The sequence below is a fragment of the Heptranchias perlo genome, chromosome 22 (genome assembly GCF_035084215.1).
Source record: "Heptranchias perlo isolate sHepPer1 chromosome 22, sHepPer1.hap1, whole genome shotgun sequence".
Lineage (NCBI taxonomy): Eukaryota > Metazoa > Chordata > Chondrichthyes > Hexanchiformes > Hexanchidae > Heptranchias > Heptranchias perlo.
Window position 1 is genome coordinate 32,267,118 of NC_090346.1, and position 25,687 is coordinate 32,292,804.

A 25,687-nucleotide genomic window follows, 5' to 3' on the forward strand; every position below is an offset into this window, starting at 1 on the left:
GTTAACAACTTTCACATCGTTCACCTGAGGAAGGAGGTAGCCTCTGAAAGCTTGTGAATTTAAAATAAAATTGCTGGACTATAACTTGGTGTTGTAAAATTGTTTACAGTTAACAACTAGAGAACAGAGTTACCACAGCTTTAAGCAACAATGGAAATGAGTTTCCAGTGTTATCTGTCAAGTACCCTTCACAGAGGAATCATTTGTGTAAATGGCTCAATTTATGAACACTCAGGAATCCAGAAATTGCATGATAGCTGGCATTCTGGAGATTAATCAGAGCTCAGCCGTGATAATCACAATTTAACACCTTAGTAAGTAGGAAATGATCCTGTTGACTCTTTTATAAGGGAAAAAAAACTGCCTACTAATCTAGATGTGTTGATTGGAAACTTCAGAGGGTATAGCTCACAACATCATTGACACTGAAGTGTCCTTCATTATGCAGGAAGTATTGGCCAGGAAGGTGGCAGTTTTCAGCTCTGGAGCACAAACCCCAATCCACAATCCAGGCCTGTGACAAGATCATCAGTTGGATGAATGCCATCTCTGCAATGCAAAGAACCTGGAAAGAAGTGTGGGAGGAGGCTCATGTGGAGCATAAACGCTGGCATAGACCAGTCTGGCCAAATGGCCTGTTTTTGTGCTGTAGACTCAATGTAATTCAATGTAAGTGAAAATGTTCCCTGATGTCAGAAATACCACGAATCAAAAGCCATAATTTCCCTGCCTGCCAAGGATGAACACGTTTGACCAGTTGATGGGCTACAAGATCTATGAATTTTAACAGAATCTACAGAGACCTGGGGGCTATCTGCCAGTAAGTATGTTCCCCTCCATGTGATGTTGTCTACCACAACTTAATGGATATTAAACTCAGCTTAAAAAAAATTGTTGGAAAACATATTATCTATGATAAAGCTTGCTTTAAATGCAACATTAACTGTCTTTCAGTACCTACACATTAGAAATACTTCTGACTGTGACTTACCACTCAATGGTGCCTTACTTATATCTATCCTTTTTTCTCTTTACAGAAGAACCTGGAAAGCACTGCTACACCACACACTCCACCAGAAACTATGCATATATCCAACACAACTATACCAGGCATCAGTGCAGATACAGAGGTACTTTCACCTCCATAATTTATTGTACCAACAGCATCTGAGCAATCATTAAGCATGGAGGATGTAGTACCTCCAGTGGTTGGGGGTGCATTGGACAAGTTACTGAAAGGTCACAGGTATCCTAGGCCCAAGGTTTAAACAGAGATATGGCGGTTAGTAGACTCATCTTCAACGAGAGTTTGTTGGAGCTCCAATGAAACATTCACGTTTTGCACACTATGATGGACAAGTATTTGGGAAACCCCATTGATTCAAATACTATGCAGTATAGGTGCATTGCTTCAGAAAAATTCTGATGTGGCTATGTGTTAAACTGATTGATGCCTTTGTTAAAATAGTAGACAAAGGAGTTTGATGTGATCATACTAAGTGTTGCTATGATAACATCACATTGCATAATTACCAGGCTAAGATTGCTAAGCATTAATGACTGTTTCTACTGATGTTAAATCGACTCGCTCATGGTGTTGAACTCAGTAACTTCTGAAGGCCGATTTTGTTTTATGAATTCATCAGTACTTGGTATTTAAATATGCATATTGTAAATTGTTGGTGTTAACAGATATAAAGCCACCTGTTTCTCAGTAGTGCCAAGGAGTAAATTACTGAGGTGCAGGAGCACTCATATTTTACATTTTAAAAATGCATTTTTTAAACTTACTATCACTTTGGATCTTCCACATTTATGACAGCAATCCATTTTATTATTGATAAAATATTAAGTATTGAAGGAAATATAAACAAAACCTAGGAGCATAGTTCATATCACAGATTCAGTGCAAAAGTCTTTGATTCTTTTATTACTTCAAGTAGGATGTTGGCACACTCGGGGCCTGATTTTTGCTGATCACTAAATTGCACTTTTGCGTTGGTTGTAATCCTTTATTTGCCGTGAACAAATGCTTGATACAAAAAGTCTTTGTCTAGATCAAACATTGTTCTATTTATTCATCAATTGAAGTAAGACTAATCAAAAGATTTTGTAAAAAGTTAGTTGAAAATAATAGGAGTATGATGAATGGAAAACTATTGTAGTTTAGTAGGTCATGATTTCTCTAAATGGAATAAAGGCAGTATTGAGCAGGATGAGCAGACTCTGGATATTATATAAGCTGGCATGAATGTGTAAAAAGGCTGCACTTAAAAAATTTCCTGAACACAAAGTAAGATTGTTCCCCCTTTAGTTCAACAAGTTTATCCAATGATTAGCTGAGCTGTGCGCAAAGTGGCTCCATTGCGAACAGCAGAGTACATTATTTCAGATCAGCTTCAGAGCTGCCAAATCCTGGGAAACCATGTCACAGGCTGGAATTGTAAATTTCCCAACCTGCAGCAAGGGCTAGAAGAGATTAAAGTCCTACTCGGAGGTTAGGGTCTCCATTCAGCAATAAAATTGATGTTTTCTCAAAAAGAAATTGAAGAAATATCTGGTAAAAGTATAAATTTCTTCAACAAAAAGGGAGCACATTGAATAAGAAGTCCTCCTCCCACATTTCCTTTTTCCTTTCAGTTAAATTAGAATTCAGTTTCTTTAGAGTATAATCATGTCCACTGCTTCCGTTCACCTGATCCAGTCCATTGATTTTCATCATTTTGAAACCTGAATTAATTCCCTCCCCCCCTGCCCCACCCTTAGTCTTTGTTCTAGTGAGAACAGATTTAGCTCGCTTAGCTTTATTATCGGACATATTAGGTGGCAACTGGAAGAAAGTAATTTTGGTATGCTGGGTACTGGGGATGTGCACAGAATGTCTGGGAGAAATTGTACTACGATGCCAGAGAGCAAACAGGTGAAGTTTCATAGCCTACTACATGCTGTCTGGCTTACAATTTTGTAGAGCACTAATAGCAAAGACTCATCTCTTTAGTGTTGTAGAGAATGCACTCTGGTATGGCTTCACTCATCCAGTCCATTGGTCTGCATGGCGATATTTGCTTTCTTTGTAGCTTGAAAACTGGGCTTCTTCATTCCACTACTGGGTGGGACTTAGGAGCCAAAGATTCTGGGGCTTGTGGGAGCAGATGTGATCGGGGTGGAACTTCTGCTTGCCCCATGGTTGCACCTCAAATCCCAGCCCATCTCAACAACAACAACTTGAATTTATATAGTGCCTTTTAATGTAGTAAAACGTCCCAAGGCGCTCCACAGGAGCATAAATAAACATAATTTGACATCGAGCCACATGAGCTATTAGGACAGGTGACCAATAGCTTGGTCAAAGAGAGAGGTTTTAAGGAGCGTCTTAAAGGGGGCGAGAGAAAGGCAGAGAGGTTTTAGGGAGGAAATTCCAGAGCTTAGGGCCTAGGCAGCTGAAGGCCCGGCCGCCAATGGTGGAGTGATAAAAATCAGGGATGCGCAAGAGGCTAGAATTTGAGAAGGTTACAGAGATAGGGAGGGACAAGATAATGGAGGGTGAGGGGTATTTAAATATTTTGGGTGGGTGCTGGTGCCATTGGCTGTGCAGTTGGGGTGCCTGCCTCAGGTGTTGGGCAGAAAAATCACTGTGGTGCCTTGTCACAGTATAAATGGGTCCTAATGATCCAAAGGACATGTTGAAATTTTAAAAAATTACTGCTGCTCCATTATACCAGTTTCAGTAATGCAATTAATCAACTGCATTTCCAAAGCTGGCTTTTTAATTGTTAAATTGCCCCCAGCTCTTTGTAAAGCTGAGCACCAGGGATGCGCAGGTGTCCGTTGTGTACAGCATTGCCTGTGTGAAAATGATGGGAAATACATTAAATGACATATTTCCCTTATTTGTTTATCATCATAATACAGCTGCCCATATGCCGACAGACAAATATGCCTGCTGCCAAATTGGCTGGATATTTTGATTGGCAGTAAAATGGGTAGAGACCTGGCATAACTGTGTTCATAAGAAATAGGAGCAGGAGTAGGCCAATCGGCCCCTCGAGCCTGCTCCGCCATTCAATAAGATCATGGCTGATCTGATCCCAACCTCAAATCTAAATTCCACCCCTACCCACTCAGATAATGGCCAATCTACTCACTTAGACAATGGTGACTTTGTATCTCCAGACCCTTAGGACATTTGAGGCTAGGATTTTTATATCATGTAAAATGAGATCTGGAGGATTCCTATATTCTACCAGTGCTTCCACTCATCTTCAATACTTGTTTGCCCCAGTGTAATTTGAAGGTTAGCTGAATTATCGTAACTTTCATCTAATAGAGATGAATGGACAACATCTCAACAGTTGTTGACTTGTCTTCTCATGACTGAAGAAATGTCATTTATCTATTCAGTGATCAATTCTATACATATCTCCCTGCAATGATTCAGTCAGTGCTTGCCTATCAGGTGGGGAGTTAACCAGAACTGCCCCGATGATTCGATGTTAATGCATCTGATGTTATGGCACTGAGCTTTGTGGAACAGGACGTCTCTAGTCTAAGCTGATTTTTTTTTAACGGTATATTGTTGAACTTTTTTGCTGGTTATTAAATCCTGTCAATGCTACAGGTTATACCTATTTCACTGTATACTTTGAAACCTAACATCATACTGGAAAATGAGGGTTAACCTTTACCTTGTTGAAAGTTTGTCTAAAAGTCAACAAGAATTGTGTCCCAGGGTGAAATTCGGTAAACACCGATGTGAGATTTTTGTACTTAGTGTGAAAAACACTAGCAGTAAACCACAAGTGCCAACCTTCCATATGTTGTGTCTGGAGAGAACATTTGGAGATGGACATAAACCATTGATGGTTACAGGTCTGCCGCTAGTGGAGGGAAACCATTCGAGATGATGAATGCGTGTCACACCACATCAAATTGAAATCTTTCCTATTGGTGCTAGTACACTGAATAAACCGAGTGACAATTCTGTGCCCTAAGTAGCATATTACTTAAAAACACCAAAACAAAACTTACTGAAGCTATGGAACTCTTGAGCATTTGAACATTTAAGAGGCGTATTTATTGGTGTCTAATAGAAATACAGTGCTTGTGGAATTGCTGTTGGCAGCAGTGATTGTTTTTGTATGTGTTAGGCGATTGAGAACATAGATGCATTGCTGTCTACTTAGTCGTGACGATGAGCCAGTGTAACCTGTCACTCTACAAATTATTAAAATACTGTACTTATTGTGACGAGAATATTTTCATGCAAAATTGTTCAGCTTGACTGCAGCACACTGAAATATTTAGTCTGTCAAATATTGTTAGCAGTGCAAACATATAAGAGTACAGCATTTTAAGAATGGATATCAAAACAGTTGAAAGGTAGACCATTAACCACTTGACTAGTACAATATCAATTTCAGATGTTAACTCTGCAATGGAGAGCACAATTCAGGGTAAAATATGGCACAATACTGCAGACAAAAATCTTGTTTTGCTGACAAAGCAGTCTGAATTGGTTGATGCTGCTCTGGACAGGATAAATCTTTTTGGATCTATGGGAGTCACTACCGCCATGCCTGGCGTTATCTAACCACCAGGGTGAACACTCTATCCCTGACCCTCAGGACATGGCTGGGAGCTCCAAGAAATTTAACAACTGTTGGGAAAACTATCAAGGTAAGATAACAGTAATTAAAGGAAGAATAAAAGGACAGACCTGGATTTTGAGCCCATACGTTGCAAACTCCTTGTAATATAAGTATCCTGTTGCCATCTTAGCATGAGCCAAATGTAGTATAAACAGGTTAAATGAATATGCAAGTGATCTACAAATAGTGTAGACGCACACATGGTGGAAACTCAACCTAGCTGTAATTTTATAGGCATTTTTGTAGTAAAAGCACATACTGTGTAATAAAGGCAGGCGTGTTTCAGAAAATGGAGATGGAACCCTTATGTGGATAAGATAAGTAAGCACCTACTGTTAGTCATGCCCTTTGTTTGTACACCTATATATGATTTGGCACAGCAGGTATGAATGACACACGTTCTGTTGATCTGAAGTGCTATTCCTGATTTGCCCATACAGGCAAAAAAGGGTGTTGGTTTCTTTATCAGCACCATTTTTAGAACTTCACTTTTTGCTTGTTCCAGGCCAAGCTGGCATACAACACAACTAGAAGTGACACCAAAGATAGAAGTTTCTGAGAGAATATCATGGTGTCCTGTTCATTTGAATCGACTGGACGCAAGACCTTTTGGGGTATAGGTCCCCCCCAAGATGAGGGGACCTATATCCCTATACCCCTGGAACCATATACAGGAATGACAAGACCTACATATGTGGAGTGTGCTGAGTATAATACTTTCATGGCAAGTATCACAGCATCACAGTATGTACTACCATGACTATACAATAATAATGTTCTCCCATTACTCGTGCTGGCCATTACTCATACTGTGCATATACTCTCTTCACAGGTGAAGGGTCATCAAGTGCAGTTGCTGGCACCTCACAGGATGAATAGCAGCAGTAGCTTCCCACCCCCGTCCCCATCCCCTCACAATCTGTAGGACAGAAACCACAGAGCACATGTTCGCAGGTTAATGATGTAGAGCAGGGTTCACTCTGAAGATAAAGGCACTATTGGTGAGGGGATATCATCAGGAGAATCTTTAGCAAGGCCCACAGGTGCTGAGGCAAGTCCCAGCCACTTCTGGTGTTGCTGGAGAATTAACCATCTTTGAAGAGACGATGCTGGAATATGTGTTTGATGTATCCACTTTATATGGCTTCCCAGCAAACACCATGAGGGAAGGTCTGAAAGCATTGAATGAGTCTGTTGTCCTCATCCCAAGTCGCCTCAACAACATAGTAAGGTGATTCAGGAAGGCACCATCAGCCTTAGGTCTGATGTACAACATGCCAGAAGTTGTGGTGCATAATGTATCAACTTCAGTAAGTGAGACCATAAGTACAGTATGGATAATCACCCAGCAGGTGTGTTACTCTTAGGAGACAAAATGCAGGAAGCTGTGGAGGCTGGTTTTCATTCATTAGAACCACCCTTATACAGGGATTGCAGGAGCTCATTTAGGTGCATTATTCTGTGCTCCAACAGACCAGTGCATTTCTTGAGCACATGCTTTCTGGTAGCATTGCACATGCTGGTATGTAAGGTTTTCTGCTTATGTTGGCAACAGATCAGTATAACCACCAACCCTAGCACAAGTACCAGTGGAACACATCTATGACCTCTTGAATGTTGGGAAGCTTCTGTGACTGATGGTCCCAAACTTGCGACCTCCAGCACCTAGAAGGACAAGGCCAGCAGATGCATGGGGGCACGATACCATTCTGACTTGGACATATATTGTCGTTCCTTCATCGTCGCTGGATCAATGTCCTGAAACTCCCTACCTAACAGCATTGTGGGAGTACCATCACCATACAAGCTGCAGCAGTTAATGGAGACCTTCTCAAGAGCAACTAGGGATGGGCAATAAATGCTGGCCTTGCCAGCAAGCCTACATTCTGAGAATGATTTAAAAAAAAGACTTGCTTGTAGCTAAACACGAAAGTCCTTTGTCATTCTCAAAAGCAGATGGGGCAATTGGATAGCTACCGGGTCCAAGGATGTCCCCAAGGATCACTGCACTTCAAGGTACGTTAGGATACACAACAGGGTTGAAAAGGACCACCAGGACCACAAGACCATGGCAGCATACACAGTAGATTCATCCTGCTCATCACTTGTTGGCACATATTAAAATAATCTTGTGCTGAAAAATTTGCACACAAATACTGCTTTTTTTGATAAAGTAAGTGTCAGCGCTGTCCAGTCCTGCTGTTGCCAAAGATTTGTTTGATTAGCATATTGATGCAGATGTGGGCCTCATTACAATGGACCTCTGCCCAGCTGTGCAAATTGTGAAGAGGCATTATGATGTGCAGTTTCCAATGCATAGTCTATATCATGTTGCAGCCAACCGTCTCGCCTTCTGCCCCCTAAGAATAGCTGAGTAACATTGAATTGGCAGAGAATGTAGGCATCATGGATAGTCCTGGGGAAATGAACCTCTGAAATTTGTGGTCATATACCATCTTGCACATTAAGGGAGTGAAACTCCTTTTGATTGATGTGCACAATGGCATTCCTGGATGGTGTCTGAATAATCGATTAATCTTAAACACAAGGAAACCCCACCAGTTAGTAGATAACCTTCTTCCTTTGAGATTGTCAATGTATTGTGTTTGGCTAGACACCAGTGCAGTGACTTGCTGGATGGAGGTATGGATCAAGTTGTGCCTAGAAGCTGCCAGTGGTAAACAAATTGAGTGTAATCATTAGCTACTCCGCCACAGGGAGTGTAGTACTCACTGAAGATTGCAATTGCATTCTCATTCTCCCTTAACATAAAAGTATTAATTGGCAATAATGAGCAGTGGTAAGTAAACTAATGCCACACGCGAAGTTAATGTCAGAGTGGAAAATGAGAATAACGCTAAAATTAAGCAGACCATTGGTTTCTCGATTTGCCACTCTTTTTTAAGGCTAACCTCCATGGGTGCAAGCAGAGGAAAATATGGCTGCACATTTTCTTTGTTTATTATAAAGGCCCATCACATCAAGTCTCTGTGACAGGTAAAGCTTTTAGGCACAGCTTCTGTTAAAGATTCCTGTGCTGCCAGCCAAATGGCCAGAATGCTTTTTGTTGAAAACTATATACATTACATTGTTAAAATAAATGTATTGTAAGGAGGTGGAGTGAGAATGCTAATTACTCTTAAGAATTTAGGCTTACTAAAATAACCAATCTGTGCAAATTAATTTTGTTAGTAAAGGTCCAAGTTCCTTTTATTGAAAGCAATTTCTGAATTACACACATTAAGACTTTGTTTATGTTGAAATTAAACTACGGACAGATGCAGAATATTAAAATGACTAATCCTTTTAGTTTTTAATCAAAGTAAGATCTCATTCCTCTTATTTTACATCTTCAAGAATGGCTTATAAAAGTCAGCATATGAATTTATTACGAGGACTCAGAAAATGTATTGAAATAAATCACATGACAAATCCTATTAAAAGTGTCCATTAAGTTAAAGTTCTTAAAGTTAATATTTTTAAGAAATTGGGCCTTTGTCTAATTTGGGGTGGGGCGAGGAGTTGCCATTTTTTACCTTTAAATCCATTCCTCTCCTGAAGATGCTCCCTTGTGCCAGATATGTTGCTAAGGGCCCTTCAGTATCTTGCACAGTGGCCATTCTTTACATGTGACCATTGGTCGTGTATGCCAGCAGGCTGTTTGACCATCATGGTGGAGGGTGGGGGGAAGGGAGGCCATTGCAGCTGAGCTTGACTTCTTTCCTCAATTGGTATCCATGTGCTTTGGAGATGTGAATCTTTGGAATTCTCCACCCCAGAGGGCTGTGGCTGCTGAGTCACTGAATATATTCAAGGCTGAGATGGATAGATTTTTGGACCCTAGGGATCAAGGGATACGGGGATCGGGCGGGAAAGTGGAGTTGAGGTCGAAGGTCAGCCATGATCTGATTGAATGGCGGAGCAGGCTCAAGGGGCTGTATAGCCTACTCCTGCTCCTATTTCTTATGTTTTTATGCTTTGCAGCAGAAGTCACTGGATCGCAACCTACACTAAAAACCCTAGCTTATTTTCTGCTTCCTAGCCCAGAAGCATCAAATCTAGTCATAGCACCCCAACTGTTGCCATGGCTGAGATCAATTAACTCAGTTCAGCTTTATCTGGCTGTAATAACAAAATAATTGGAATTAGCTTTTTTTTGTATACTGCATATTATTAATTCATGTTCTTGAAACTGAACAAAAACAGCCAAAATACTACTGTACCATAACTGAACAAGCAACTTACTTGAAAACTATGCTTGACAATATTAAGTAAGAAGGTTTGAAATTGTATTATTTTTCCTGCAATAAGCATTCGGGATCAAAGTAATTTCTTAAACAAATGATCTAATTCTCTATGCTATTAACCAGTTGATAGTAAAGGTGACCTGTATGTTCTCCAAATGTAGTTATGTCATGTAATGTTATCCTTTTATATTACATACTTGAACACAGCAAACCCAAATTAGGTTCAGTGCTTGGGCAAGGGAGGGTTAATGCCAATTTAATTTCAAATTGGGATTTAAAATGAACAGAGTTTGTAAATTTCATCCACTGTATTATCTAAGTGGCAAACACATTTATTTAATTATATTTGACATTTTACATCTTCCAAACCTCAGTGCAAATGGAGGAATTGGCTTGGCAACAAACTGCAATTGTTTTTTTTTTCTTTTTGAGATGCTAAATGAAATTATGACTGTAGCTTCCGAGAACTAACAGCATTATGAAAATTGAATTAACCTAAACAGAAATGATATGGAAACCGATATTTGGTGCCTTGCTTATTTCCGTCATCGCTTGAGGGAAAAAAAATCTCAAAAGTTGTTTTTTAAAATTCCTGTTATACAAGGTTTCTAAAGATAGAAAATGAGAAAATAAGTAGTTTTTGTTTACACTTGTGTAATTATGGTTTCAATTCAGCTGCTAATGTCGTGTCTTCAAGACAACGGCCTGGAAATTGGATCGCGCTGAATCTGTTTTCCGGGTGGAAAAGGGGGTCCACATTAGAGGGTCAACCTCCTGTGTCAAGAACGTATGTGATGTGGAGATGCCGGTGATGGACTGGGGTTGACAATTGTAAACAATTTTACAACACCAAGTTATAGTCCAGCAATTTTATTTTAAATTCACAAGGTGAACCTGAGGAAGGAGGTAGCCTCCGAAAGCTTGTGAATTTAAAATAAAATTGCTGAACGTATGTGATGTACGTATTGGTTCGGGAGCTGTCGAGGCGTACCTAGCGGCTGCACAAAACAGGCTAACCCCTTGATTATGCTAATAACAGACCTAATGCCTGTTTTAGGGCCCAAACTGGAAATGTGTTTATGCTGAATGCAGCAGGCATATTGGGCTTGCTGCGTTCAGGATTGCCGGCTCTGCACCCTTTTAAAGGGACCGCTGGGGGCAGCTACCAAAAAAAAAAGGTTTAAAAAAAAAACTTACCTGCAGGAGGTAATTATATTCCAGGTGGAAAACGGGCAAAAACGGACTAATTTCAGAGCACAACATTTCGGGCCCGATTTATTGGTAAAGGTGGTTTTCTAGGAGTCCCTGGCAGTTGCCTAAAATGGGCTTTGGGCCCCTGGTAAATGTTAACGAGGGGCCTAACATCAGTTTAGGGACCCCTCTCGGATATTGAGCAGCCCTGATCAGAGTCCTGAGCAATATATTTTTTTTAAATTTTGTATTGACCTTCATGTGGAGCGGGGACAAGCAGGAGGTGCGCCTCTCGGTTCCACAACAGCTCCCTCTGGAGGCGTGTCAGGTGCCGGCAGCTCGCCGCAATTATTAAAATGAGGCCCGGGACCCAGTTTTCAGCGAACCCCTGGCCTTTGTCACCCCTGTCATCACCAGCCAGTGCCCCTTATCCTTTGCCACTCCCCAGCTTGGACCCTTACACCCCACATTGAGCTGCAAACAGTCACTCACTGGTTACTGGAGCTCCACAATATGGCCCTGGCAGTGCCAGCACATCATAGAGAAACACCCAGAGCAGCAGTGAATTATGCAAACGGGATTGGCCTTGTATTATCTGGTGAGGTCAGCCCAGTTGCGCCAAGGTACACGTATTACCTGCAAGATGGTGGTCGCACACCACTCGGGCTGCATTATATGATTTCTGGTGTGTGACCTGCTAAATGCAAGATTTTCCTATATGTACACTAGTAAATTGCCTGTAGCGTTTCCCATAGTCAAATAACCTCACTGCATGCTTTATCAATATTTGTCTTACTGTATACTTTTACAGAGTAATGACCACTCATGCACCATCTGTCCCCAAAGGGTAGCAGGGCCCCATCCAGGAGAGGAACACAAAACTTTACTGATGCAGACCTCCGAGCCGCCCTCAAGAGATTGAAACCAGGAGGTACAGACCCCTGGGTGTGGGTGTCACCAGGCCTCCCAGGAATGTGACTTGTGCCGTCACGCTCAGTGTCAAGGTTCAACAGCCTCACCAGGGCTAGCAAGTAACACTGGACACTCCCTGGGCACCAGCACACTTTTCACCTTCTTAAAGCAACATTTCCATAATGCACTCTTCACACTGGGCAGCTCTAACTCCACATCCTGCCCTGCGGCTACACGGCTCCCCCAACACCAATAACTAGCATTCACAACCCATAAACCCAAAACCCTTCCTCCACTTTAAGAGCCCCAGATCCCCACATCTTACTTCACCTTTACCGTGCTGCTTGGCTCAACTGATAGCCTTATGCTCGTTTACTCAATCTTCTTGCAGGACAAATTGGCACACAATGCAGGCCACCAGAGAGGACAACCGCACCTTTTAGACCTCTCACTCCCTTTAAGGGTAAGACCACGGAGCTAGTAGGCACTCACTTGGTTCTTGCCTTCGGAGATGACGAGGTCAGTGGCATCTTGGGTCAGGCTAGTGATTGAACAGCCGCACTGTCGCTTTGGCATTCCTGTAAAGCAGCGCCCAGGCTTCCACTCATTTCTCTTTCTCCTTAATCTCAAGGGGCTAATGCTTACCCATTCTTGGCTTCTACCCTCCTTTCCTGCAGATCCACCACAGCAACAGAGGGGGGCACAGGTGAAGGATGATGATGATGAACATGTCTCCTGTCTTCCTCTGCCCTGACACCTGCCAATTCACCACCTGCAGCACTTGCTTCCTCGCTCCCAGGCACCAGCTCAGACTCTTTCACCCGGGGTGATTTAGATAGTGGTAGTGAGGAAGGATGTGGCACCAGATGATTCACAGAGCATGTGGGAACTGGAGGAATGAGTACTGAGTGAGGATGTGCCACCTTTCCAGCAGAGGCTGAAGAGAAGACTGCCTATGGCTTTTGGAGTCGTGGGACCCACTACTCATGGCTACTCACCTGAAAAGAAGGATGCGTGAGGAACATCATACCTACATGCAGACTCGGGTCAATCTCCAAGGATGTATGGCAAGTGACAGGTGTGACTCTTAAGTCAACATCACCAAAGTTTTGTTTTCGTTTCAGGCACTAATGGGGCGAATGGCAGCTTTATTGGAATCTGCAGCAGATTCCCCAACTAAGAAGCAGCCAGGGACCAGTTGGAGGCAATAGGAGACAGTATGGATCGCGGCTTCCAGACCATAGTGATCGCTGTGCCTCGGGGTTTTCAGGATCTGATAGCTGCCAATAGACCAGCCACTGATCATTGGAGCCACAGATCCAAGGCCCGGTGGAATGACGACAGCTAGATTCCAACTACCTGATACCGTCGTCTCTGAGGACAGCAGCATATGCCAGATCTCCAGTAAAATGTGGGCGTCGTGATCAGGTTGCTCAGTAGCACTCTCCAGATGCAGCCAATACTGGCTCCGTGCCAAAAGCCAGCTGCCATGAGACAAGGCCCACCTCAGTTCCTTGACCCTTTTGTACAGCATGAGGAACCAATCTCCTCCTGCGATCCAGACCTTCAGGTGGCACTTAGAAGGAGCACTGAAATAGGTTATAGAAAGGTATGTGTAGGCACCCAAGGAAAGCATTGTGCTAGCAGAGAGTAGGGTGATTGTTTGCACTTTGCAGTTATTTATTAAAATAGACTGTGTGCTTTGTTCATGGAGATTACAGTCATACAGGAAATGGTGCACTGATTTTGGTAATGATTTACTCACTCAGGTGATGATTACTGGCACAGTCATTTAGGAGCAAAGAGGGCTGATGTGTTCTCTTGTGGTAGAATGGGTAGTGTCTATTATTTGCAAATGTGGGAGAAGGAATTCAGGCTGTGATGTGAAAGTTAGCTGAGTTACACAAAGGAGAACACTTCGTGAGATGACCTGTCCTCTTCTGTCCACTACAAGGGGCATCAAAGACACTGAGTGCAGGTTATCCTGATAGTCTGCTGCATGTAGTGCAGGATCCACTGAAGCAAGGGACCCCTCGTCAGCCTTGTCGGAGCAGCTCTTCCTGAATGGCAACCCAATCTGGAGCATACTGCAGATCCCCTCCCAATCTGTCCAGGAAACTAAAGCGTGTTTTCAACACCACGGTGGTCTTCTAGATAACCAGTTTAGTCGATGCATGTGCCTCGTTGAACTACTCCTGTGCTGCTGTTCAGGCCACTCTGATTGGGGTCAATGGCCATGAGAGCAGGGGGTAGGCTTTGTCACCCAGAAGCCTTCCGTTGATTTGATTGATGAAGGCATCGTGGCAACTTCTGCATATCAGGTGTTGATATAGAGGATCTCTGATTGCTGTTGCACAATATTTGGACAAGTGCTGCACCTCGCGTATCTCCGCATAACTCGCCCAGAGTACAATAGCTGCGCAAACCCAGGAAATGTGTAGCTGCTACCTAACTGGCTTTCACTCTGACATAGGCAAATTAAGCCAGTGGGGATTTGGTGAGCAAATTGCAGGAAGGATCAAAAAATATGAGGGAATTTGGTGGAAGTGTTTTGAAGGTGTACAATGGGCGGCAATGACTTCCATTCGCTGTTCCTGGCTCAGAAAATTCCCTACTCCGTTTCTACACCACTAATGTGTGTGAAACTGGCGAGGCAATTCCCTCCTCAGAGTATTTGCAGGTTGTATATTCATATATTATGTTTTCAACTTGTATATTCATATCTCGTGTATTTTGCAGCCTTTGTGTACATAGTCATATGTAAAGATGTAATGCTTTACACAGAAACACATTTGTTGCTTTGAACGTTCACTCTTGAATTATGGGACTAACTGAAAATTATATTTGACACATTCAGCAAATCTTTTGCAACAGAGGTTGAAATCCCGACCTGTTGGTATTATTTACAAATGGTGCTGAGCTCTGCTCTACACTGACAGTTCCTGGCTCTGTGATTGACAGAAATTAGTGATGCAGAGTATACGCAAATATTACCGACAGTTCAGAATCTCACAATCCACAGGGCATTTTTATATTTTATTTCAAATGTGATCTTCAGTGAGTAATCAATCTACTCTAATGAGAAACTTTAGCAGCTTAATGTGTGAGCCATTGTATATTTAGTACTTTGGTTTATCTTTAAACTGTACACTTTAATACTGGAAATAGGCAAAACATTTTACTTGTGGAGCCAGGTCAGCTTTACAAATATGGATCTGTTTTGTTTCCCCATGCTGGCTAAGTACTTGTGTTAAATGTTTGATTTGGATGAGTTTAACAGTAAATATAAAACATTTAGATCAAATATACAATGAAATGTCACCATATTATAATCCATTTTACCAAATCTTTCAGTACTTTTAGGATTTCGGATCATTCGTAATGAAAGGATGCATTCTTAACAGAGAATTGTGCATGCTTATAATTTAAAGGAATCATAGATGCACAGTGTCCAATCTAGCCAATTTATAATTACCTAAGTTGGACATTTTAAAAAATGTGGATGAACTGGTATGTGAGAGGTTTGCAGCCAATCCACAATAAGAGAAAAATTTCACAGAACATTTCAATAATTTATGAACAATTCCTCCTCCAAAAAGGAGCAATTCCATTATTAGCATTCCATGCAATTTTCATTTTCCCTGTAGCTATCACTGACATATATTAAATGCATCATCTTTTTAATGAATTACTCCCTTGGAGTAGTACCCCCAATTCAGTTTAATAATTTTCCCCCACTTTAGTATTTTTCCCTATCAAGATCTCCCCTCGCCAAGAATCTTCAATGCCCCATACCCGGCTGCTAAGAAACTGTGGAAGCTACCTGAGGTAATCTGGCCTCCAATTTACCTTCCTTCCCTGCGTGGAGGCATTTTGATTCCATTAGGTACCCTGTCTTGACAGCCAGCAAAACATGAGTTCCCAATTTATGTACGATTACTGATGAGAACGCATGTTCTGTCTTTCCATTGTCAGGGCATTGCTACATCAAAGAGCAATAGCATCTGACTGTCAGTTCATTTTTAAATGATTTACACTATATTCTTCTTATCAGATGCACTAAAATCAGCTCAGGTACACGGAGCTTACCATTTGACAGAACTGTGAAAGCGGTCTAAAATTGAGAGGGATTTTATTTCTGAAGACAAAATTATAAAGCTAGTTTAAGATTAAAATAATTATGACCATTTTTTGTAATATAATAGGTTTGTTCCTGTTTTTAAGCTGATTTCCCATTTCTTTGTGTCACTAAATATAGGTGATAAAATCTCATCCAAAAATGAGATTTGGTGAACTAATATTTTGTATGAATCGCAATCAGTTTGAACTTCAAGCAGTACCCATTGTTCACTCATCAATTCTGACCTGACTTGTTATGAATTGACACTAAATTAATTTGCCCAATCAATATTCCATCCCTGTAGTCATTTCTTTTGGACCAGCTGATGAGATTGATGTAGCTGGTTGAAATATAGCATTCATAAATTATTAGGTGAGCAAAAGAATATTCCAACACTTCACAAAGGTGGGACATTATTTTATAATAAAAGCTTGAACAGATCCACAATGGAAGATGCATACCCTCAAATGGAAAAGGAAATTGAGGGTGCTATAAAAGAGGCTGCCCATTTGCAGTCAGCCTGTTTTGCACTAAAGGTGTTGACCATTTTCTACCCCTATATGTGGTCCTGCAATTCATGAAAACAAAAGGCTTTGACACTCTAGTATTAACCAAGAGACTTCCAGTTCCCGGACTTACCTATGGGCTAGCCCGGCATCTGAGCCAAAGGGAATTCGAAGAGCGTCAAGGGGCCAGCAGCTCGCCGGATTTATGCCAATGAGGCCAGAGGTCGAATTTAGGAAGGTCCTCGGGTCTCTCACTTCTGGCGCACTTCTAGCGAACCGAGTTGTTATTGGACGCTATCGAATTGGCCCACAAATCTCTCAATATCTTAAAGACCCAGTGTGTATTGTACCAGTTGTTTGAGGCACATGGCCCTCAAATTGATAGAAAATTTTGCAAGTCTTTTTGCTTCTCTTTGCCAAGTGCTGAAAGAAAGAAGAAAAGAACATTTTCAAATAGATTGATAAGGATTTAATTGTGAAACCACCTTTTAGAATTCAAATAAACTGTAAGGGCTGGAAATCTGAAATAAAAACAGAAAATGTTGTTTGAAATTCACATTGATTGCTATCGACGTTAATATCATTTATAGCAGTTTTTAGTCTCACGTATATACTTAATGATATAGACAGATAGAAATGAACATTATAGTAGTGAATCTACAGAGATAGAAAGTCATGGAGCACCTTATCCCATTCCTACCTAACATCTGGTTAAAAGTGGCACAGCAGAATCCTCATGACAGGTTCCCATTGGCAGAAGGGTCGAGAACCAGAGGACACAGATTTAAGGCGATTGGTAAAAGAACCAAAGGCGACATGAGGGAAAAACTTTTACGCAGCGAGTAGTTATGATCTGGAATGCGCTGATGGTGGAGGCAGATTCAATCGTGACTTTCAGAAGGGAATTGGATAAGTACTTGAAGGAAAAAGAATTGCAGGGCTACAGGAAAAGGGCAGGGGAGTGGGACTAGCTGGATTGCTCTTGCAGAGAGCCGGCACGGACTCAACAGGCCGAATGGCCGCCTCCTGTGCTGTAACCATTCTATGATTCTACCCAGACTCAGCAGCAGAATGGTCCACATCAGAAGGTCCAAGGCCCACTGCAGGACTTGAGCGAATATTCTATGCTGGAACTTCAGTGCAGTACTGAGGGAGTGCTGCATTGGCGGAGGTGCTGTCTTTCAGATGAGATGTTAAACCAAAGCACTTTCTATATATTTAGATGGACATAAAATATCCCATGATATATTAGAAGAAGAGAAGGGAAATTCTCCCAGTGTCCTGGTTTTCAACCAACCAACCAAAAATCACCAAAAACAGATTAGCTGACCATTTTCTCATTGCTATTTGTGGGACCATAAATTGTCTGCTATGTTTTCCCACATACAAACACTTCAAGAAGAAATTCATTGGCTGCGAAGCATTTTGGGATATCCTGAAGACATTAAAGGCACTGTATAAATACAAGTTCTCTCCTATTATTGGGGAAAATGAATCCTAAAATCTGAGGGGGAACGGGAGAAAGAAAACGGCACTTGTTTCTGCCACGCAGATGTTGTTTTAGGAAAATGAATTGCTGAGACAGCATGAAACTTTTAGCTAACCTATAGCAAGGACAAAATGAAATTTCCACCTTGAATGTGAAACAGTTCTACAAAATGTGCAGCACTTGAGAGGTGTGGTACAACCTTACAAACAAAATGCTACATCTTTCAGTGGCAATGGTAAATTGATGTTTCTCTCAGGCTACATTACTGAATAGGCTGCACCCTGCTCTTCCTCGTGATTTTCTTTGGAGTGCTTTGTTTTATTTTTAACTTTACTGTTTGTTGATCCTTGCAGTAACTTAGACTGGATTTTTTTTTAACAGAGTAATGGCAATGATACTTTCCAACACTGACTTCATTTTACTGTTCTTATACTTCAGGTTGGATTTTTACTCCTAGAATTATAGAATTGTTACAGCACAGAAGGAGGCCATTCGGCCCGTTAAACCCTTGCTGGCTCTCTGCAGGAGCAGTTCAGCTAGTCCCATTCCTCCACCTTTTCCCCATAGCCCTGCAAATCTTTTCCCTTCAAGTACTTATCCAATTTCCTTTTGAAAGCCATGATTGAATCTGCTTCCACCACCCCCTCAGGCAGTGCATTTGCGATCATAACCACTCGCTGAGTAAAAAAGTTTTTCCTCATGTCACCTTTGGTTCTTTTGCCAATCACCTTAAATCTGTGTCCTCTGGTTCTTGACCCTTCTGCCAATGGGAACAATTTCTCTCTATCTATTCTGTCTAGACCCCTCATGGTTTTGAATACCTCTATCAAATCTCCTCTCAACCTTCTCTGCTCTAAGGAGAACAACCTCAGCTTCTCCAGTGTATCCACGGATTCTGTCCACATAGAATCTTTGATTCTACTTTTACTCCTTATTTTCGTTTCAGTTGCATGTTTGTCTAAAATGTCAATGTGAAGCATTAGAAAATATCTTATAATCACAAACTTTATAAATACTGTATTTCAAAATAAAACCTGTTGAGGGCAGCAGAGGTTTTAATGCTGGTGTTACTTGTTTTATTTATCTACAACTAGAACCTTTAAACCTTTGCCTTTAAGCCACTTACCAACCATCCCATTTAAAGCTGCCATTTGGTTAGTATCTGACCGTCATTCCTTACCATTTTTGGTTCAATCTAATATTAATGCATAATATTAAGTACAACTTTTGTTATTATTTTCTTTGCAGTTTCTACACAGGCCCTTACATTTGGAGAAAAACAAATCAGTAAACATCATGGACTATAGGTTAATGACAGGATTTTCAAATAGAACTCTATTGAAATGTCTCACTTTTGTTTTTAATGTTTTTATTTTTCTCTTTAATCCCCCTTGCCTGAACAAAGTATTTCCCGGTCAAAAATGTACGGAGGCAACCTGCTCCAAGGCTTCTGCAATGTTACCTTTAGCCAGTCATTGGGGATTTCATAAGAGTATCATAGAATAGACTTGCTGTGAGGAAACCTTGGGTGCAACCCCATTTACTGACATTCAATTCTGTTTCATATTATCTGCTATAAATATCATTATTTTGCTGAAACATCAGTTGAGTAACATTTTTAAATGCATCAATGGGTTTAAGTAAATTGGATCACAATCCTGACAAAATGTAAATCTGGGAAGATTCTATTTTACGAGCAGTGGATTTCGTCCAAGTGTTTTGGTATATTTGCCAAAGGTAATTATAGTGCAACCGAAGTTTGCTGTGGTTTGCAGTCCCATTAAGACTGTAAATAGTTAATATCTTTGTCAATTACTGTAGTTGGAACTGAAATTTCAGCCCAGGATGCTTATCTGGGATGCTTATCTGATTGACCGGTATAACTGTCTGGCATCATTCGTCCTATGTGGCATAACTCCAGGATCAATGTGACTTCTCTGAGAATCTTTGTTAGTGACTTTCAACCGACAAGATAATTGTGTTATTACAAGATCAAAATGATCTAATTAAGGAACAATGGCCAATCCTACAATCAATACTGACAGTTGTAAATAATAGTCTAGCAGGCAATGAGCCATGTTATTCTTTCACTGTACCTTCTGTGGCTGTATCAATAGGAACATTACTTGGGAGTTTCTGTGCTATTGTAGGCTACTGATCATATTCCTCTGTACTTGCTGCTTTGTGTATTTGAATCTAGTGTACTAATTGTCTGTTTTGTATTTCCTTTTTAGTCTATGGTCACAACATGAAAAGCAGCAATGATTTCATTGGCCGGATTGTTATTGGTCAGTACTCCACTGGTGCACCCGAGTCCAATCACTGGCGCCGCCTGCTGAACGTACATCGGACCTCGTCGGAGCAGTGGCACAGCCTGCGTTCACGTGCTGAGTGTGACCGTGTCTCCCCAGCATCACTGGAAGTGACGTGATGGAACCCCTTCACTTACCGCCACCAAGCTGAACCTTGCTGGTGTTGCCACCAACTGGACGAAGAAAGGGCAGCATTAGATTACGTACCTCGATGAAGAAAAACAAAAACTCTGCGGCATTAAAAAAAATGTATCAGTAAATTAATTTTAAAGCACTAACAAAATGATTCGTATAGAGCCATGTTGTTAATGTGCTGTCACATGCCACAAGCGCAAGACATAACTGATTTAAGGTGAACTTGGCTGTCCCTATTATTTTAAAAAGATCAATGTGAGCTTTCTTGGTGTAAGTGGTGAAATAGCTTAAATTTGAATTTTTTTGATGGGTTCGTATTTGTGGAAGCCATCAATATTTGAACGATTACTATTATATGGATATGACCGTGTTATCTCTAGTGCTGTATGCCATTCCACCACGCTTATCAATAATCAGAGCCCACTATCGACAAATTATCAATACATTAGATAGATATTTGAGCACATTATTGCTGTAATAACGAGTGGAGACCCATAGAACTATTACATAAATTGTGCAGAGCAGCTGTGAGCCCTTGTATCCCTAGTTTCAGGACTTTCTGCTATCGACATTTTGCTAGACTGATGTATTGATGCAATATATTATGCAGATAGTCTTGTGTGATTGGTATACAGTATTTGAGTCCTTAGTTAGAATGATGTATGGCTATAATTCTAGTTATTCAGTCAGAAAGTTGCTAGTAACAAACTATTGCCATCTGTGTTTTAATAGATGCTTCATCACAATTTTAGAGCATATTGTTTTAGTTCAAAGTATATATTCCAAATAAAGCAAATGTATAGATGCCATGCATTCATCTTGTCAAGCATTGCTGCTAATTAAGCAACTACTTGTGCCCATTATTAGCCAAACTGGAAATAATATGGCAAAGGGAATGTTACAGATACATGTATATGGTTCTGTCAAGGAATGAAAAGGTTCCTTCACATATGGGTATCACAGATGTAATATACATGTTCAGTGTAAGTTATAAATGTTTGTACTGTACCTGCATATGATGGGCCGTGAATGAGTATTAATTAAAAAGTAACCTTTATATTTTCAATATATTTTGAAATTAGTGGGGAAATGCTTTAGCACATTTATTAGTACTAAGACTAATATATTAGCTAAACAGTTGAATAAGGCCTTTATCTAAAGTAAAACAGTAGAGAACTGTTAAAAGGGTAAAAATCCAAAAGTGATCATTCTTAATGATTCCATTCTGGAATGTAATGATGTTGCCCATCTTTATAAGTGTGTACATGTGTATATGCATACGTGTGTTATATAACAGCTGTAATAATCCACCAATTATAAATTAAATTTGATCCTGTATTAAATCAATAGAGAAAGAAATGTAATTTAAAATTGACAAAACACTTATTTCAAAATGAGAAAACATAAAAGTGTTATCATAGACTTCAAATGAGGTTTGGAACATTTTGGTATCATTGAGTTTGTCCTGCCTGGTAAGTCTAAACAGGAAGGGAGTGATTTTAACCCTACCAGCCTGGGGGAAATTGGGAAGGTAGGCAGTTAAAATCCCCTAGGTCAGTTACTTGCCCTGGAGCCACCGGGAGCTGACCTGCCGATAAGGACGTCCGCCCAATGCCGGCAGGGTCCATTCATAGCATTTGACGTCATCGGGATCTAACTGCAATTTTTACCAGTAGGCCTGAGTAGGAAATGGCAGTGAGTTTCCAACCAGGCCTACCCAGCAAGGAACCGGATCGGGACCAGGAGACAACCCAACAGGTGAGTTCAATTTTAAAAAAAATTTTCATGTGGGGTCAGGAGGAGCAGGAGGAAATCTTAGACCTCCCCTGCAGTGATTGCGCTCCCCAGCTTTTCTGCTGGTCGAGTGGCCTCCAAATCCCCCCCTCAGTTCCCAGGATCAGGATCCTGCTGACGCATTTCCCGTTTAGGTGAGTTATATTTGAACAATTGTCTGTCAGAACCTGAAAGTGAGAGTACAGTTGACCTGAAATATGAGTGTAATCTCCCAGCAGGAATAGGTTTTCCAAGTTAAACGAAACAATATTATTTAGAAAGAGCCAGCAAAGGGAACTCAGTGATGCAGTGGATTAGACACTTACCTTTCATCTCTGACACTTGGGTTCAAATCCAGCCAAGACTGATGGGATGAAAATCTCCTGTCTGGTGGCTGTACGAATTCTATGTGAAATGAGTTTTGTGCCGCCTCAATCTAGTTTCTAGTGGGCATAGGCCTACAGAAAAATCTGTCCCTCATTTGGCATGAATTGGCTGGTGTGGGAAATGGGAAAAATGCTATACTGGTGCCGTCAGGGCTGCTGTCTGAGGCTGAGGTTAAGGTACATTGTTGGGGCAGACTAGAGGAGCTTTACTCTACATCTGGCTGTGCTATACCTGACCTGGAAGTCTTGATACTGACACTGGGGAATGGAATGAAAAGCCGGCAGGTTCTACAATGGGCAGACGATCCGCTCCGCTACGCTTAGCACGTAGGCGGTGAAGATGAAAATTTACTCCTGAGTGAAATGGAAAGAGCTCCTTTCGCCAGTGCAGACATCTCTCACTTTCATGAGCACAAGAGAAAAGCATTAAACAAAAGAAAAAGAGCCAGCCGTTTGGTGAGATGGTGCTGAGCAGTTAGGTTTTCTCAAATTTGACTGGCTACACATCTGAAACGGTTTGCACATTATATAGGTTTCTCTATGGTAATTATACTTTGAAACTACTGAAAAATAATGTTATTGCAAAAGCCTTGACTTGGAGTGAGTATCTTCAGTGTTAGATGCAATTATAATCTAAACTAAATTATAATCTAAAGTTTGGTTCATTTCTCCAATGTCAAAACTCAGGCTCCTAAAAAAAATATGAAATATTTGTTTCTGACCACCTGTACTGCATCCGATGCCAAACGTTGAAAGCTCATCTCTAATAATGGCATGTTCATCTCAATATTTGATTCTTCTCATTCCACAATCTTGCATTACTTGTATATAAGCATCTCTGTCTTGCAACACATAAATACGTTTCTGCTGATAACACTCTGAGGCTCAGCTATCAGTTTTAGTGTATTAATTAAGAACACAGTTGTTAAGCTACATTTTCAGAAGAACTGCATTAAAGGTTTGAAGGAATGCATGTTATAAAGCAAGCTGAATGTTGCAATCTGTTGGCTTTGTGAAGAATATGAAACTCAAAGAATCCAGGTTAAAAACCCACCCTTGATTGAAATAACTCAGCTGGTGTTATCATCGATGGATGAGTTTTGCTGAACCACGATAACTCATGGTAGGGGAGCAATCTCTAACAAGGTAAAATATGGAGCAACAATAATGGCTGCTGTGGAGAAAGGCACAGCCCAAAACATTCTGCAACCTCCTCTCCTCCCCAAAAACTGCATGTTGACTGAAAGGAGGGGAAAAATTGGCACTGCAAAAAAGCATATTATTCAAGTAGACCTATTGGTGATAAACATACCAGCTCTTTAAATCACAAGTGTATTCCATTTTTTATATTCGTCCTAAGGATGTGGGTGATGCTGGCAAGGCTACATTTATTGCCTATCCCTAGTTGTCCCGGGAAGGTGGTGGGCCTTATCTTGAACCAACTTATTCTGATTGTGCTCCCACCATGGTGTTTTTTTTTTAAGTTTAAGTTTCTTAAAAAGGGGGTGGGGGGGGGCTAGGTATAAATGTGTCCCTTTATTGACAACACTGGGCAACCCATGTCACCTTGATAACTCAATCACTAAAACCAATTAAGTAATAATTTTATTATCAGTAACTATTATGCCCTGTGGTGCCCACCAGTCGCAGAAAGCCTCAAGCATGCTGATGGACACCGCATGCTCCTTCTCCACGACCACCCGGATGCAGAGAATGCCGCAGAAGAGAGGCAGACAGCCTGAGCGACCGCCCCTCCATGGTGTTAGGTAAGGAATTCCAGGATAGTTGCCCAATGACGATGAAGGAATGGAAATACATTCAAAGCAGGATGCTGTGTGAATTCACAGGAACTTGGAGGTGATGGTACTCCCACAACATTGCTGCTTCTTGTCTTCTCAAAGGTAGAGGTCACAGAGGAAGGAAGTGCTGTCGAAGTAACCTTAGTGAGTTGCTGCAGTGCATCCTGTAAACCACACATGCAACAGCCACAGTCCATCAGCGGTGGAGGGGGTGGATATTGAGTTTAGTGGATGGGGCACTGAATTATGAGAATGGGTACATTTGATGGAATACAAAATCTGATGGGGCATGATTTGTGTTGCTAGGCTTGTTCTTGTTCCAAATGCTTTATGCATGCTGTGTTAGATTGTTGAAGTGTTGAATCTTGGAACAGACTGGGAATTGTGAAGTCCCGGGTAATTAATTAACATTACCATGAGAGTCACTGAGTGTAAGTGTGAGATAGTGTGTGAATTCAGGTGTGTGTGAGTGAGAGAGTGATGGGCAGAATGTGGGAATTTCCATGTGAATGTGTGTTTGTAAGAGAATTAGACTGTGTGATTGTACCTCTGGATGCGTATCTCCATGCATGTGAGACTGATTGTATGAGAGATTGACAGACTGTCAGTATGCATGGATGTGTGATAGACAGAATGTCAGTGCATGTATGTGCGATAGACAGAATGTCAGTGTATGTATGTGCGATAGACAGAATGTCAGTGTATGTATGTGCGATAGACAGAATGTCAGTGTATGTATGTGCGATAGACAGAATGTCAGTGTATGTATGTGCGATAGACAGAATGTCAGTGTTTATGCGATAGACAGAATGTCAGTGTGTATGCGATAGACAGAATGTCAGTGTGTATGCGATAGACAGAATGTCAGTGTGTGTGTGATAGACAGAATGTCAGTGTATGTATGTACAATATACAGAATGTCAGTGTATGTATGTACAATATACAGAATGTCAGTGTATCTGATAGAATGTCAGTGTATATATGTACGATATACAGAATGTCAGTGTATGTGTGATAGACAGAATGTCAGTGTATGTATGTGTGATAGACAGAATGTCAGTGTATGTATGTGAGAGATGGAATATCAGTGTACGTGTGTGAGACAGGCTGACTGGATGCAAATGAGTGAGTGTAAAAAACAGAATGCAAGTGTGCATGTAAATGTGTAT

The 25,687-nt window shown here is 41.1% G+C and overlaps 1 protein-coding gene across 1 annotated transcript in view; it reads left to right on the top strand.

The window, feature by feature from the left end:
* Positions 1-21,863, top strand: part of syt17 (synaptotagmin XVII) — a 51,528-nt gene extending 29,665 nt beyond the window's left edge. Inside the window, exon 7 of the mRNA XM_068003060.1 lies at positions 20,348-21,863. Within this exon, the coding sequence (XP_067859161.1) occupies positions 20,348-20,544 (197 nt within the window). The 3' untranslated portion in view covers positions 20,545-21,863. The remainder of the gene's footprint in view (positions 1-20,347) is intronic.
* Positions 21,864-25,687: the final 3,824 nt, after the last annotated feature.